This window comes from Primulina eburnea, unplaced genomic scaffold (genome assembly GCF_022965805.1).
Source record: "Primulina eburnea isolate SZY01 unplaced genomic scaffold, ASM2296580v1 ctg128_ERROPOS2300000, whole genome shotgun sequence".
Classification (NCBI taxonomy): Eukaryota; Viridiplantae; Streptophyta; class Magnoliopsida; order Lamiales; family Gesneriaceae; genus Primulina; species Primulina eburnea.
The window spans coordinates 1,070,735-1,088,257 of record NW_027330812.1 but is presented as its reverse complement, the minus strand read 5'-3'; the positions used below and the strand labels follow the sequence as shown (position 1 = coordinate 1,088,257).

General features: G+C 39.2%; 1 protein-coding gene across 1 annotated transcript; it reads left to right on the top strand.

The window, feature by feature from the left end:
* Window positions 1-764: 764 nt before the first annotated feature.
* LOC140820613 (uncharacterized) lies at window positions 765-1,902 on the top strand. Its single transcript, XM_073180919.1, has 3 exons — window positions 765-905; window positions 1,009-1,431; window positions 1,540-1,902. The coding sequence occupies exons 1-3, from the start codon at window positions 765-767 to the stop codon at window positions 1,900-1,902; spliced, it is 927 nt and encodes a 308-aa protein (XP_073037020.1).
* The last annotated feature ends 15,621 nt before the right edge of the window (window positions 1,903-17,523 follow it).

Here is a 17,523-nt window from a genome sequence, read left to right as displayed (position 1 = left end):
TGATTCGCAGCCGTTTCAATCTAATTCAAACGCAGTAGAGGCTAGGTATTATGATGGAGCCTTCGGCCCTATTAAAATTCGTGAATACTAGTTGAATGGACAGCAAGGTGCAGTCTACATGGATACTAAAAAATTGAGAGAATCAGTTGAAAAAATTCTCAAAACCCACAGCCGTGGTCTCTCTTAGACCCATGGTCCGACCTATTATCCAGGAGGTCGATGATTAAATTCACTAAAGAAGAGATGGAAGTGGCTGCAACTTCCGAATGGAAAGTCATATTGCAGCATCTGGTGAATGAAGTACAATCTCGGGAATTGTGGGACATTGACGGAACTGAAATAATATTTGGAAGTATATATTGATGACATTGTTGTTAAGTTGAAAAAAGCATCAGATTATCTTGGTCACCTCAGGAAGAGTTTTATAAGAATGAGGCAACACAATTTGAAGTTGAAGCCAATGTGCTTTCGGTGTACAAGCTGGGAATTACCTTGGTTTTTTAGTTCACCGGCAGGGAGTAGATGTGGACAAAAATAAGGCTAAAGCTATCATGGCAGTGATGCCACCGAAGAATAAGAATTAGCTACAAAGATTCCTCGGTCAGGTAAATTATTTAAGAAGATTTATCTCAGACTTGGCAGGTAAAACTCGAGAATTTTCTTTATTATTAAAGTTTAAATACTCGGAGGAATTTAAATGGGAAAAGTGTCACCAAGAAGCTTTTGATAAAATAAAAGAGTACTTGTCTAAGCCTCCTGTTTTGATGCCCCCAAGGCGTGGTTTTCCCCTCAAACTGTATGTATCTGCTGCTCAAGATCCTATTGGGTGTCTGTTGGCACAAAACAACCAAGAGAATCATGAACAAGCCATCTATTATTTGAGTCGATCACTTACAGAGGTGGAGGTTAGATACTCTGTCATAAAAAAAATTGTGTTTGGCTTTATATTATTCATGTACTAAATTGAGGCATTATCTGATCCATTCAAGAGTTTATGTGATTTCACAGATAGATCTTGTCAAATACATGCTTCACAGGCATGTCTTGATGGGGAGGATTGGCAAATGGTTGCTGGAATTGGCCGAGTTTACCTTGATTTATTGCCCCCAAAAATCGATGAAAGGCCAAGCTGTTGTTGATTTTCTGGCAGACCACCCTATGGTCGATGTGGCGGGGAGTGCACCAGTGGATATCCCAGTGTTTTATGTGAATCAATCCTGGACTTTGAAATTTGATGGTTCAAGTACAGAGAGGGAGTCAGGGGTTGGAGTCGTGATAACCTCCCCAATAGGAGTTAAGACAGCTTTGTCATTTAATCTGGACTTTTCATGCACCAATAATCAGGCTGAATATGAAGCGCTAGTAATTGGCTTAGAAATTCTACGAGATTTGGGTGCTAAAGATGTGTTGATTATTGGAGATTCCCAATTGGTTCTCAAGAAAATGTCTGGGGAATATAAATGTTCAAGTTTGGCATTAGCCCCCTATTTTACAGCTGCTTCACAACTCCTTGATGATTTTGAAGATATGACCTTCTAGCATGTGCCAAGACAAGATAGCTGGGAAGCTGATAAATTGGCTCAAATTGCTTCTGGTTTAAGGATATCGCCCGAGCTCACCCACAAACTTTTGCTGGTACAGAAAAGAAATCATCCTTCTATTTACCAGCGAGGAATACAAGGGGTTACCTTTGATATTGATTTTGAACTCGCCGAGGATTGGAGAGCAGAAATAAAAGATGCATTGAAGAATCCTGAGCAAAAGTTGCATTACGGTTTGAAGATGAGAATTCTATATTATGTCTTGATGAAAGATGAGCTGTACAAGAAAGGGGATGATGGTTTGTTGTTGCGGTGTTTGGGATTCCCCGGAGGCCATGAGAGTAATGCAGCAAGTATGTAGCGCCCTTACCTGAGCCACTACTAAACAGAATAATAAACATGCAACATTAAACTTAATACCAACAGTTAAACAGCGGAAACCAAATACTTAATCATCTTACAACCCAAACGAAAACAGAGCAATAACACCAGTCTTAAACATTATTACAACCATAACAAATACATGATTCTGAACGAGAAAACTATAAACCACAGAAAACCTCCACTGGATCACCACCGAAAACCCAACTGCTCTAGCCACTGCCCTGGTCGTCCGAACCGTCTAACCTAAGACCTGCCCCGTGAAATGGGGTGCCCAAGATGAAAACAAGGACGTGAGCGACAATCGCCCAATACGAGAATGTACGAGTATACAAACTGATATGATGCATGCGAAATGCAATATGCTCGGATATCAAGGATCAAGTCAAGAATATCATGCTCAGTCTAGAGGCGCCTGAGTGTGTAGTCTTTGATCTGCCCTAGGCATGTTTTGGCTCCCACACTCATCATCAAGATGTGGACCTGCAATGTCCAGGTCATCAGAGCTCGCGGGTCCCGTCGGACACTGTAGCTCTCGATGCCCCATCGTCCACAAAACAGAATAGGGCTGAGCGGCCCCAACAAACGAGGTATATCTCAAAAGATATCAGGCTCAACATTATATGTCATGCATAATATGCCAAATCAGTAAAACATGTATCATGCAACAGATAAATATGCAGCATATAAGTGTGTATACTACGCTTGGATATCTCAGTCAGTACATCACGTACCTCACTAAAACAATCTAATAGAAAGCTCTGAACCTAGAAAATACCAACATAAAGAAATCACTAACAAACCAGATCAAACATGCTACAAAGATCTCCCTAATGATCCTTAAATCACTATCTAAGGATTTAGGATAATACATGCGTCCGTCATTAGCCCGCTGATGATGTCTCGATCTCAGTTCACCGACACCTTCTCGAGTCGATACTAGCTCCGAAACTTCCCGACACCAAAGTGCCCTAGAAACTGGCTAGAAAACCTAAGGTACAACTAGAACTCTCTCTGAAGAATGCAGTGAAGGAAACAAAAGAATCGATTCAATTTATAGGCTGCATCCGCACTATTTCAGAAAATCCGAACAAATTTTATCTGCCACGTGTCAGAATCTCATTGGTCTAGTTGGATTTTCTCGAGATAATGTAATCCGAAGTAGGTCGGGTTATCCATTTAAAATTCGGTACATACCCACAGCTTAATCCCGAATTATCAATTCCTTAATAATACTTAATTAACAACTCATTAATTATGTCTTAATTAATACTTCATTCAAAACAATATTCGGGTCATTACATCCTCCCCTCCTTACAAAGATTTCGTCCTCGAAATCAAAACTGAAGTACAATACAACTGAATAAAATACAACTCAAAACAAATGGGGATACTTTGAGCGCATACGACTCTCTAACTCCCAAGTCTCTTCTGCAGTACCTCGGCGTTGCCATTGCACTAGAACAAGTGGAATGGTCTTGTTTCTGAGCTTCTTCTCTTTCCTACCCAGGATTAAAAGCGGCTGCTCGACATAAGTCAAGTCTTCTTCAAGTGGAACATCTGTCGGACTAAGAACGTACGACTCATCTGCTACATACCGTCGTAGCAACGATACATGAAAGACATTATGAATGCTGGACAGATACGACGGTAAAGCCAATCGATACGCCAAATTTCCAACACATTCCAAGATCTCAAAAGGTCCGATGAATCTTGAGGCTAATTTTCCCTTGAGTCCAAATCTCATCACCCTGCAGAACGTTGAAACTTTAAGGAAAACTTTTTCCCCTGACTGAAACTGTAGAGGTCTACGCTTGGTATTCGCGTAACTCGATTGAAGATCTTGTGCAGTTTTAATTCTCTTCTTGATCAATTCCACTATATCAATCGCTTGTTGCACTAATTCAGGTCCTTGCACTTGTCGTTCTCCTACTTCGTCCCAAAACAAAGGAGTGACAACGTCTACCATACAATGCTTCGAACGGAGCCATACCAATGCTACTGTGGTAGCTATTGTTATATGCAAACTCAACAAGCGGCAGATGATCATGCCATGCTGGTCCAAAATCCAAAGCACAAGCACGCAACATGTCCTCGAATGTCTGAATAGTCCTCTCAGACTGACCATCGGTCTCTGGATGATAGGCAGTACTCAGACTCTATGTCGTTCCCAACGCTTTTTGAAAACTTCCCCAGAACCTTGAAGTAAAGCGTGGATCTCTATCACTGACTATACTTGTTTGCACACCATGATATTTAAAAATCTCTTGGATGTATAGTCTTGCCATGCGATCGAAACTATATTCCCGACTATACGGAATGAAATGTGTTGACTTAGTCAGTCAGTCCACAACAACCCAAATTGCATCACAATTCTTAGAAGACAGCGGCAAGTGGGTGACAAAATCCATCGTTACATGCTCCCACTTCCACTCAGGAATAGGAAGATTTTGAAGTAATCCTCCTGGTCGTCGATGTTCAGGTTTCACTTGCTGACAAACCAAACACTTGGCTACAAACTGGTAAACACTTCTCTTCATACCTTTCCACCAAAACTTGGTCTTCAAATCCTTATACATTTTCATGCTTCCAGGGTGGATACTCAACTTACTCCTATGAGCTTGAGATAAAATCTCGTCTCTCAATTTAGAATCTTCTGGAACTACGATTCTTCCTGACAGACACAAGGTTCCATCTGTTTGGAACGCAAACCCAGATGTGTTGTCTCCGTTAGCTAACCTTGCTAACTTTTCCACCTTCGGATCAGAAAACTGAGCTTCTCTGATTTTGGCATACAACATCGGTTCAGATAAAATGCTCGTTACTCGAATGTGTTCCATTCCTTTCTTATGACGGAAGTGAAATCCCAGATAACAACAATCTTGGATTACACTTGATATGAAACTTGTCTGAAGTGCAGATAATCTCACCTTGCGACTAAGAGCATCAGCTGTAAGATTTGCTGATCCTGGATGATACTTGATTTCGCAATCATAATCCTTTAACAAATCCATCCATCTTCTTTGACGCATATTCAACTCTGCTTGAGTGAAGATATACTTCAAACTCTTGTGATCTGTAAAAATCTCAAATCTCTCTCCGTAGAGATAATGTCGCAAAATCTTCAAAGCAAACACAATCGCTGCCAATTCCAGATCATGAACTGGATAATTCTCTTCATGCTTCTTCAACTGTCTAGATTCATATGCAATCACATGACCGTTCTGGGTTAAAACACACCCAAGTCCTTGAAGTGATGCATCAGTGTACACAATTTCCCTCCTGATCCAGATGGCAGAGATAAAACTGGTGCAGTTGTCAAACGTTGACACAGTTCATTGAAACTATTTTCACAATCATGAGTCCATTCGAACTGCACATTCTTACAGGTCAGTTGAGTCAATGGTTTGGCAATCAAAGAAAATCCTGAGATGAATCTCCGGTAATAACCTGCCAAACCCAGAAAACTTCTTATCTCTTGAGTTGATTCCGGTCGTGCCCAACTCAACACTGCTTCGATCTTGCTAGGATCCACTGATATCCCATCTTTGGATATAACATGTCCCAAGAAGACAACTCTGTCGAGCCAAAACTCGCACTTGTTCAACTTAGCATACAGTTGGTGATTCCTTAAGGTTAGCAACACAATCCTTAAATGTTGTGCATGCTCTTCAAGGCTACGAGAGTATACCAATATGTCATCAATAAAGACAATGACAAACTTGTCAAGATACTCCTGGAATACTCGGTTCATCAAATCCGTAAATACTGCTGGAGCATTCGTCAAACCAAACGGCATCACTAGAAACTCGTAATGCCCATACCTTGTTCGAAATGCAGTCTTAGGGATATCACGTTGATGAACTCGAAGTTGATGATATCCAGACCGTAAATCGATCTTCGAGTACACTGAAGTCCCTTGCAGTTGATCAAACAAATCATCAATCCGTGGTAACGGATATTTATTCTTGATTGTTACTCGGTTCAACTGTCGATAATCTATGCAAAGCCGCATAGACCCATCCTTCTTTTTAACGAACAACACTGGTGCTCCCCAAGGAGACACACTAGGTCTAATGTACCCTTTGTCAAGAAGATCTTGTAACTGTTGTTTCAATTCTTTCATCTCTGTTGGTGCCAATCTATAAGGCGCTCTGGAGATAGGTGTGGTTCCTGGTACCAACTCTATCTCCGCTTCCACTTCCCTCTCTGGAGGAAATCCAGGAATTTCATCGGGGAAAACATCAGGAAATTCATCGAAAACTGGAATGTTCTTCACGTCGATTACATTCTTTGATACGTCAACAGCATAAATGAGGTATCCTTCTCCTCCTTTTGCTAAAGCCCGTTGTGCCTTTACAGCAGACACTACTAGCATTGGAGGTCGAGCTCCCTCACCAAAGAAGAACCAATTCTCGTCTCCTTCTGGACGAAACTGAACGAGACGTTGATAACAATCTACCGTCGCTCTATACTTAGTCAATAGGTAGATTCCCATAATACAATCGAAATCTTCCATAGCCAATATCATCAAATTGGCAGACAAGTAATTTCCCTCAAACTCTAGCAAACAGTCTACTACAAGTCGCTTAGCTAAAACCTCTTGTCCCATCGGTGTAGACACCGACAACAAAACACCTAATGACACGTAGGGTAGTTTATGCTTCTTAACAAACATTGATGTTATGAATGAATGCGATGCCCCAGTATCAATCAATACATATGCAGGAATACCACATAAAATAAAATTACCTGCAATGACTTTCTCGTTATGCTCCTCAGCTTGTTCTTGGTTTAAGGCAAACACTTGCCCCTGAACTCGTGGGCGTTGCTGAGATCCTTGCGATATTTCCTCCACGACGAGAACCTTGAGCAGGAAAACCTTTCTGTTGTACATAGGCCTCAGACTGTTTTCCACTATAAGACCCTGTCATAGAACCTCCGCCTCCACTATGATTCTCCAAATTAGGGCAATCCATCTTCATGTGACCAAAACCACCACAATTGAAACATGCACCTGTTGCTCTTCGACAATTCTCCATCGGGTGATTGCCTCCGTAGTGGCCACATTGCATCTTTTTCCTGCCGAAGCTGTGCACCCCTCCAGAACCGGAAGAAGAAGATACAGACTTCTTGAAAGACTGACCCTTTGGTCCCAACGAACTAGAACTTTTGCTAGCTTGCATAGCCTTCCTCCTAGCAATACTGATCTCAGCTTGACGACAACGATTCACTAATCCTTCGTACGAAGTAGGATCATCACAGACAGAAACCCGATCAAAAATCTCCTGGTTCAAACCATTCAAAAAGTGAGAATATTTTGCTGCAGAATTCTCACTTATGTGAGGAGCGTACGGCAACATATCTGTAAAACGCTTCTGATAATCCTCAATGTTCGAATCTCCTTGCTTAATGGTCAACAGTTCCATCTCCTTCGCCTGGCGAAGAGCTGGCAGAAAGTGATGATTAATGAAGGCCTAACGGAAATGTTCCCAACAAATCCGCCCATGCTGCTGAACTAGAATGGCAGAAACAGGTTTCCACCATTTCCAAGCTTTTCCTTGGATCATGAAATCAGCTACCTCCATCTTCTCATCCTCGTCATAGTGCAACACTCGAAAACACTGCTCCATGATATCGACCCAAGCTTCAGCAACATCAGCATTCTCATCTCCGGTCAACGGGGGAGGTCCAATCTTCATGAAATCCATAATGTTGACACGGTTCCTACGTCTCCTTTCATCATGATCTCGGTGACGCCTCCGTCACGATCTCTACGACGATGTTCTCGGCCAGCATCCTCGTCGCCATAACGGCCATGTCCCACACTACCGTGACTGCTTCCATCTCCTGACATCTGAAATGAAACTAAAATCAACTTCTAAATCCTCAAAACATAATTACTAATGTCCCAAAAATCTTTGCGTGCTCTGATACCACCAAATGTAGCGCCCTTACCCGAGCCACTACTAAACAGAATAATAAAAATGCAACAATAAACTTAATACCAACAGTTAAACAGCGGAAACCAAATACTTAATCATCTTACAACCCAAACAAAAACAGAGCAATAACATCAGTCTTAAACATTATTACAACCATTACAAATACATGATTCTGAACGAGAAAACTATAAACCACAGAAAACCTCCACTGGATGACCACCGAAAACCCAACTGCTCTAGCCACTGCCCTGGTCGTCCGAACCGTCCAACCTAAGACATGCCCCGTGGAATGGGGTGCCCAAGATGAAAACAAGGACGTGAGCGACAATCGCCCAATACGAGAATGTACGAGTATACAAACTGATATGATGCATGCGAAATGCAATATGCTCGGATATCAAGGATCAAGTCAAGAATCTCATGCTCAGTCTAGAGGCGCCTGAGTGTGTAGTCTTTGATCTGCCCTAGGCATGTTTTGGCTCCCACACTCATCATCAAGACGTGGACCTGCAATGTCCAGGTCATCAGAGCCCGCGGGTCCGGTCGGACACTGTAGCTCTCGATGCCCCATCGTCCACAAAACAGAATAGGGCTGAGCGGCCCCAACAAACGAGGTATATCTCAAAAGATATCAGGCTCAACATTATATGTCATGCATAATATGCCAAATCAGTAAAACATGTATCATGCAACAGATAAATATGCAGCATATAAGTGTGTATACTACGCTTGGATATCTCAGTCAGTACATCACGTACCTCACTAAAACAATCTAATAGAAAGCTCTGAACCTAGAAAATACCAACATAAAGAAATCACTAACAAACCAGATCAAACATGCTACAAAGATCTCCCTAATGATCCTTAAATCACTATCTAAGGATTTAGGATTATACCTGCGTCCGTCGTTAGCCCGCTGATGATGTCTCGATCTCAGTTCACCTACCCCTTCTTGAGTCGATACTAGCTCCGAAACTTCCCGACACCAAAGTGCCCTAGAAACTAGCTAGAAAACCTAAGGTACAACTAGAACTCTCTCTGAAGAATGCGGTGAAGGAAACAAAAGAATCGGCTTCAATTTATAGGCTACATCCGCACTATTTCAGAAAATCCGAACATATCTTATCTGCCACGTGTCAGAATCTCATTGGTCTAGTTGGATTTTCTCGAGATAATGTAATTCGTAGTAGGTCGGGTTATCCATTTAAAATTTGGTGGATACCCACAGCTTAATCCCGAATTATCAATTCCTTAATAATACTTAATTAACAACTCATTAATTATGTCTTAATTAATACTTCATTTAAAACAATATTCGGGTCATTACAAAGTACATGAAGGAATATGTGGGGCGAACCAGTCAGGGATCAAAATGAGGTGGTTAATCCACAGGCATGGCCATTACTGGCCATCAATGCTAAAGGATTGTATAAGATATTCGAGAGGGTGTCAGCAGTGCCAAAAACATGGGAATATTCAAAGGATGTCAGCTGATGAAATGCACGCTTTCATAAAGCTGTGTCCATTTCAGGGTTGGGCCATGGATTTGATAGGTAAAATTTATCCTCCTTCTTCTGAAGGGCATTCCTTTATAATTGTGGCTACTGATTTCTTCACCAAGTGGGTTGAAGACCTCTCCATGAAGAAGATAGAGCAGAAAGATGTTATTGTATTCGTGAAAGACCATATTATTCACATATTTGGAATCCCGCAATCGATCACAACCGACCAGGGAACGATGTTCGTGGGAACAGAAATGAAAGAATTTTCTGAGGAATATGGGATCCAGTTGATTAATTCTTCACCTCATTATCCTCAATCCAACGGTCAAGCTGAGGCTCAAACCAAGTATTGATTAAGATGTTGAAAAAATGATGGAGGACAACCCTCGAGACTGGCACCGGCTGTTATCAGAAACTTTGTGGGCTTAACGGACATCGAAGATAAGTGCTACTGGTTTGAGCCCTTTCACCTTGACTTATGGACATGATGCAGTATTGCCTATGGAAGTGGTGGTTCCTTCTTTAAAAGTGGTGAAACAAAATGAGTTAGAACCAGATCTCTACATGGAAGAAATGATTATATAACTGGAAGATTTGGATGAGTTGAGAATGCAAACGTATAATGCTTTGATACTTCAGAAATCCAAGGTGGCTAGAAGCTACAATAAGCGCGTGAATAAGAAGATATTCGAGGAGGGAGACGTGGTTTGGAAGGTAATTCTACCCCTCGGATATAAAGATAGGGAATTCGGCAAATGGTCGCCCAATTGGGAAGGAATGTTTAAAGTTCATCGATTTTTGGATGGAAATGCATACTAATTGGCGAGTCTAGATGGTGAGCCACACAGGAGGTGCATCAATGGCAAGTACTTGAAGCATTACTACCCCAGTAGTTGGGTGGCGATATCGGATATAAATGGTTAATGCAGTTGGGTGTAAATAAGTCTGGTACAGAGTAGGCTAGATGTCCACTTGGTTTGGATCTATCATATTAACTTGTAAGAAGTTCTGTAAAGAAGGGGGGAATAGACATTCAGCCATTCTTTGTTAAACTTGTTTGCAAATAGTGGTGGAGCATCTGTGAATAAATAAAAGAAAATTTACTCATGGAATCTTTTGCAACTGATGTGCTTTAAAGAGAATGATGTGTTGTCTTGATAGCCGAATTGATGACATATAGAGTGCGTTTATTATATATTTCGACACTATGATGTTATTTGGAAAGTATGGGTGACAATGAGTGAAACGTCTGCTATTCGTTTTCTTAAAACGTGCTAGAAATTTTTTTAAAAAAAAAAACTCACTTAGCATCGGCCGAACCATAAAATATTTTTGACATCATTTTTAAAAATAAACATCCAACTTCCATTTAAAAATACAAAGGAAAATATTTTAAAGAATAAAATCGTCAAACATTTTACCAACCTAAAAACATTATTCAAAAAGTATATCACATACTATAACCTCTCAAAAATCTCACATAACATAAATAAAAGACGTAAAAATATCTTTAACATTACTTAAAATCATAAATAATAACTAGTGCAGAAAACTAGCTTTGGTCCTCGGGTTATGTGCATCTTCAGTCCAGCAAAGTCAACCATCAAGACCTCCGTTATCATATTCATAATCAATATCACCTGCATCAATCACATCTAGTGAGTCTAACGACTCAACACTGTTATATGGTAACTGTATTACGTATTACTCGTAATATGTAAAAACATAAACATTTTCATAAACATTTTCATGATGCATAAAACTTTTAAATAAAAACATTTTCATAATCTTATGCATAAACATTTTCATATAAACATAAACATATCCATATTCATGTCCATGTCCATATTCGTATTCATAATCATATTCATGTTCGTGTTTGTTGAATTCAGATCGTTGATTGTGACTTTCATATACGTGTTAGGCGATGGATCCATCTACATGTAACCACAGTACCGGACGGCGGGGGACACCAGCAACACTCTCACCGGTCAACTAGGCCCTGACCTTACGTATTAACATATCATCGTATACATATACATATACATATATGTATCCAAGGAAATACGATCGTCGGGCTCCCACTGGGACCATAACCCTCCCGATATCTCCAACATATCATCGTGTTAGTCACAATCCTTTCACATCCTTCAACATGTTATCATCACTTAATAAAAACATGCATAATATCATTTTTATTTTGAAACCAAGCATGCAACATATCTTTTAAATGTCCATATTTAAATCATAAAAATCATAACTTAACATATTAAAAATCATAAACATCCATGAAATTTTTTAAAATAAACATTTTAACATCATAAATGTTTAAAATAAACATTTAAATCATAAACATTTAAAATAAACGTTTTAGCATATTAAATCATAAAACATTAAACATATTAACATCTTAAAAATCCATAAACATTTAAAATTGACATATTAACATATAAACATCCATAATCTTTGAAAATAATCATATTAGTATACAAAACAACATTTAGAGCACTGCAATGACGTTTACTAATTTTTAGGTGTAAAAAGATCGTTTTACCCCTAGACGTAAAATTTCCCGTTTTTTACATTTTTTCTTAATTCCATTGATTCTAACATGTCACAAATAATTATTTAAGCCTACATGAATTTTTTCATATTTTTATTTATCATAATTCGATGACTTTTAAATTAATCTTTAAATGTAACGTATTAATGCGTTTTAATCCCGAATTAAACCAAACCTTAATATAAAATTTCCAAATTAAAAACTTAGGCTTTTAATAATTATTTGAGATTAAATACAATTTTTCATAATTTTATGAAGCTTAAAACTAGGCGTTTCGTTAACTCGTTAATTAGCGTTTCGTGCGGCGATTAAATCCCGAATAAATCCAAATTTCAATATTTTGATCCCAAATTTTTAAAATAACATTTTTATGATTCATTCTACCCTGCCAAGTCATGATCCTAAAACAAGCTCTGGCCCGATCAAAAACTTCTTGGAAGTCGCCATAAAATTTTGCATGTGTGTGTGTTTGTAGTGTCCATGTTGAATTGGGTTTCCTAGTTGCCTAGGACTCTTCCAGCCGTCTAACCACTGACCCCTCATGACACTAACCTTCCCTAGACCACGCATAAACCAAGCCCAGACCAACCCAAGCCCCTGGTCGTGAGCAGCAAACTACTAAAGCTTGACAGCAACTTCTTGCCTAACTTGCTGTCGTGAGTTTCTCCCCCCACGTTTCGAGCTTAGCTCGAGCCATGTCGAGCCACCCTGCACCAGCTTATGACAAGCCCCTCTAGGCACCCTGCTGGACCCTTAGAACCCATAGGACTCGAGCCTCAAGCTCGAAAACCGAAGTCCCCCACTTCAGCACAAGCATGGCCGAGAAAACCCACCTAGACTAGGACTCCACGTTTTCTTGCTTAGCCACTTGACCACCGAACCAGACCTTGAACCATCCCCTTGTGCACCTTCTTAGGACCCTAAGGACCTAACCTAGCCCAGCCCAAAGCCCCTGACCGAGCCAAAAAGCCTTGCACAAGCTGCTGCCCACCTGCGCTACTCTTCCTTGAACTCACGGGTTGCTAGGACTCCTTCCCAGCCCTGGTGTTCGAGTCCTAGCGTGACTAGGACTCTTCCCTTGACCAAAGCACGACCCTAGCTTAGCCCTGGTCCAGCCAAACCGAGCCATGTGTCCCCTTTCCCATTAACCGATCACCTATGCCACCAATATTATCAATTTGGTTTCCAGCTTTTGTCACTTACATTTGCAGCTTATTTGGTTGAGTTTTATGACCCTAAACTTGTGTAAATTCATGCTTGATCAAGTCCTAATCATGGCAGCCCTTTATACAATATAAAAACATGATTTTGGGAAGCAAAAACACAAGTTTAAGACACCTATGCATGTAGTTATGAAAATTCCATCTTGTGTACCATGTTTTTCATGCAAAATAATTTTCAATAATTACTATGATGTGAAAGATGAGAAAATGAAGAAATATGGTGTGCCTTTGCATTTTTAACGCACGATTATTCGTTGACGACGTCGAAGAATGGGGCATGACTTTTGGCTTGAAATCTCCTTGAGCTTTCTTCATTATTTCTTCTTCAAATTGTGGTGTTGTGTGTCGTGTATTGGTGTGAAAAAATTCTGAAATTTGAGGTATGCAAGTGTCAAGGTTTGGGGTGAGTTGACATATTTAAACACTAATTAAACCCTTAATTAAACTTAAGCCCATTAAGCCTCCAAATTAGGCCCATTAGTCTTAATTAGGATTTAATTAGAATATTAAAATAGTTTTGGTAAAAATAGTTTGTGAATTAAATAGACGGGTTGCCAAAAGTTCGTATTTTTGTGGAAAAGCCAACACCGATAAAATCTACGTCCCGACGTATAAAATCACCTCAAAACCATTATTTTCAAAAATAATAAAAAGCATCACCGATATTTTAAATAATTAAAAACAATTATTTAATAAAAACATTTTCTATTTTTCAGCCCTCGGTCTCCGTTCCTCGATCGCAACTCGAATAACCTTTATAAATACATTTTAATGCAACCATGTAGTAAAATATATTTTAAACATGCAAATATACACAACATAATTAATTCATGCAATTAAAACATTTAATTAAAATACAAAAGAATTTTATAATTACATGCATGTGGTTCGCGTGGACCTTAAAATTTTTGGGGCGTTACAATGAGCAATGGTGATAGCGTGTGGTGATAATATTGAAAGAAACAGGCTATTTAGCGTGTGGTGATAATATTGAAAGAAACCTGCAAAAAGAAACATAACACATCTTAGGCAGTTACTATAGCAAACCACAACAAAAGTATAAGGGTGAATGTGCGTACCCGAAAGCTTTGATGCCGTAGGAACAATGGAAGTGTACCTCACATCCCACCAATCAGAATAGCCATCTGATACGGTAATGGGATTTTCAATGACGGTGTTCTTGAAGAATTTCGCTTGCTCGGACAAATCAGTGAGAGACAATGAAGTGAAACTTTTCTAACAAAGTTATGTTTTCATCATGTCGTTGATGGAATGTGGCAGATGCAATGTTCTATAAGGGAGACTCAGGCACAAACAGAGCTGAGAAAGGTACAATGATGGATTGTAAAACTCAAAAGAAGGAGTGCTTTGATCATGAGGAGATGTCCCATCACACACTAAGAATCTCGGGTGAAGAATGATTACTCTGACAACATCAACGATGGATTGTGCAGCAGTCTTCCTCACAGTGGTCATGTGTTCAATCCATGGGTAATCTTTGAGCTTAATTGTGAAGCAAAGTGGACGACGGGCTGGCCTATAAATGGTAAGGACTGAAGGAAGGAAAAAGTATCTGCGACAGTGAAATCACTTTGACAGGACATAAGGTCCTTCCACGACAAATTTTCAGTGAGAGAGCCAGGAGGAGATGCTAGTTCAGTGAAGTAAGAAAACAGCCATACTTGAAGAATCCACATGGCTCCGTTGAGATTAGAAAGGGGTGTGTCATTTACAGAAACATTCAACCATCGGTGAAGTGACCCTAAGAACATCACACCGAGACCATGGACTTGTCCAACACTTAAAGACCTAGCAAGAGCTAAATATTCCATAGTGGGATTGCCAGAAGAGGTATTTACATACAGCACCCACATGAAAGATATGCGCTCTTCGCTAGTGAGAGAAGTTCCTCTAAGAGCACACCAAGACCGGATAACTTGGGAGTAGGATGATGGATTCAGGTATTGCTCGGAAAGCTGAGGCAAGTCTTGAGTATTCACCAAACTAGGAAACTCATTCCCTAGAAATGGAAGACCCGTGAACCAAAGGATATCCTGGAAAGTGATAGACATGGGACCACAAGAAAGTATGAAAGAATTACAAGGAGGAGCCCACAGTCTGATAGCACCCTCAAGAAGATATATATTGAAAGTGGTGTCAACAATATACATTTGAATGAGTTGGTAAATACATTGTTTCCGCCAGGTACTACCATAAAACTTTTTCCACCGGTTTACCCAAGTGTTCCAATTTGCATCATCTCGTGGTAAAGATTTAAACTTGGTGTACTCAAAAGGTGGTGCTACCTTGCGATCTAACAACAAAACTGAAACGTCTGTCCTTTTTATTGCTTTAAAAGTACTAGAAATTTTTTTAAAAAAATATTTCGGCCAACTCAATTAATACATGAAAATATTTTTATGCCGTTTTTAAAATAAAACCTCAATCAACTAGTATTTAAAAATTCGAGTGAAATAGTCGTAAAGTAAAATCGTCCACTGTTTTACCAAATCTAAAAAGCAATAATTTGAAAAGCAAAGCACATACTAAACCTCTCAAAATCTCTCAAAAGCATAAGTATATAGTCTTAAAATATTTAAATGAAATCATAAATCATATTGCGGAAAATGTAGCGCTGGTCCTCGGGTTGTGTGCGCCTTCAGTCCAGTCAAATCACTCATCAAGTCCTCCCTCAATACCACCTGCATCAACCCACCTAGTGAGTCTAAAGACTCAACACGTCCTATCTTTGATAACAAGTAATACGTAATACAGTTAACATAGAACAGTGAAAAATACTTGTACTTAAAATATCATTTTCTTAATGATGCATAAACTTTAAACTTAAACTTTTTCAAAACATAAACATTTCCTACACATAAACATATCACATAAACATATTCATATTCGTATCCATATTCGTATTCATATTCATATCCATGTTCATGTTTTGTTGAATTCAGATCGTGATTGTGACTCGTATTCTTAAATGTATTGGGCGATGGATCCATCTAAAGAAAACCACAGTACTGGGCGGCGGGGGACACCAGCAACACTCTCACCGGTCAACTGGGCTCTGGCCTACGTATTAACATATCATGGCATTGGAAAAACGATCGTCGGGGCTCCCTCTGGGGCCTTTTCCCATAAATGGGCTCCCTCTAGGGCTTTCTCCCCTCACGACATCTCCAATCATATTCATCGTATTCGTATTCGTATCAACGGAAACACGATCGTCGGGCTCTTATTGGGACCATAACCCTCACGATAATTTCAACATATTGCAGTAGTCACAATCTTTTCACGTCCTTCAACATGTTATCATCACTTAATAAAAACATGCATAAAATATCATTTTTATTTTGAGACCAAGCATGCAACATGTCTTTTAAATGTCAAAGATTAATCCATAAAAATCCATGAACATCTTAAAATAAACGTTTTAACATATAAAAATCCTAAAAAACATAAACGTTTTAAAATAAACATTTTAACCTATTAATAATCCGTAAACATTTAAAATAAACGTGTTAACACCTTAAAAATTCATAAACATTTAAAATTGACATATTTTCATATAAAAATTCATAAACATCCATAATCATAAAAAAATAATCATATTAGCATATAAAACAACATTACGGGCAATGCCATGACGTTTACAAATTTCTAGATGTAAAAAGACCGTTTTAACCCTAGACGTAAAATTTCACGTTTTTGACTTTTTCTTAATGTCATTGACTCTAACATGTTCCAAATAATTAATTATGCCTACATGAATTTTCTCATATTTTTATTTGGCATAAATCGACGACTTTTAATTTATTATTTAAATGTGACGTATTAATGCGTTTTAATCCCGAATTGAACCAAAAATTAATATAAAATTCCCAACTTAAAAAATTAGACTTATAATAATTATTTAAACTTACACCTAATTTTTCATAATTTTATAAAGCTTAAACTAGGCGTTTCAATTAACTCGTTAATTAGCGTTTCGTGCGGCGATTAAATTCCTAATAAATCCAAAACTCGTTATTTTGATACCAAATTTTTAACATAACCTTTTTAATATTTATTCTACCCTTCCAAGTCATGAGCCACCCCCGTGGACCCATGGACTCAATTTTCTTCTTTAATTTCTCGTTTTGACCCTTTATCGAACACACCGAGCCATCTCCTAATTTACTCGAGCCACGCCCGAGCCACCTCGAACCAAACCCGAGCCAACCCACCTAGGGACCCTACTAACCAAGCCCAGCCCATATAATCAGCCCCTAAAGCGCTCAAACACCCTGGAACCGAGCAACCAAATCTGTGCATGTGTGTGGGCGTGAGTCTCATTGGTAAAAAGGACTCCTATCTAGT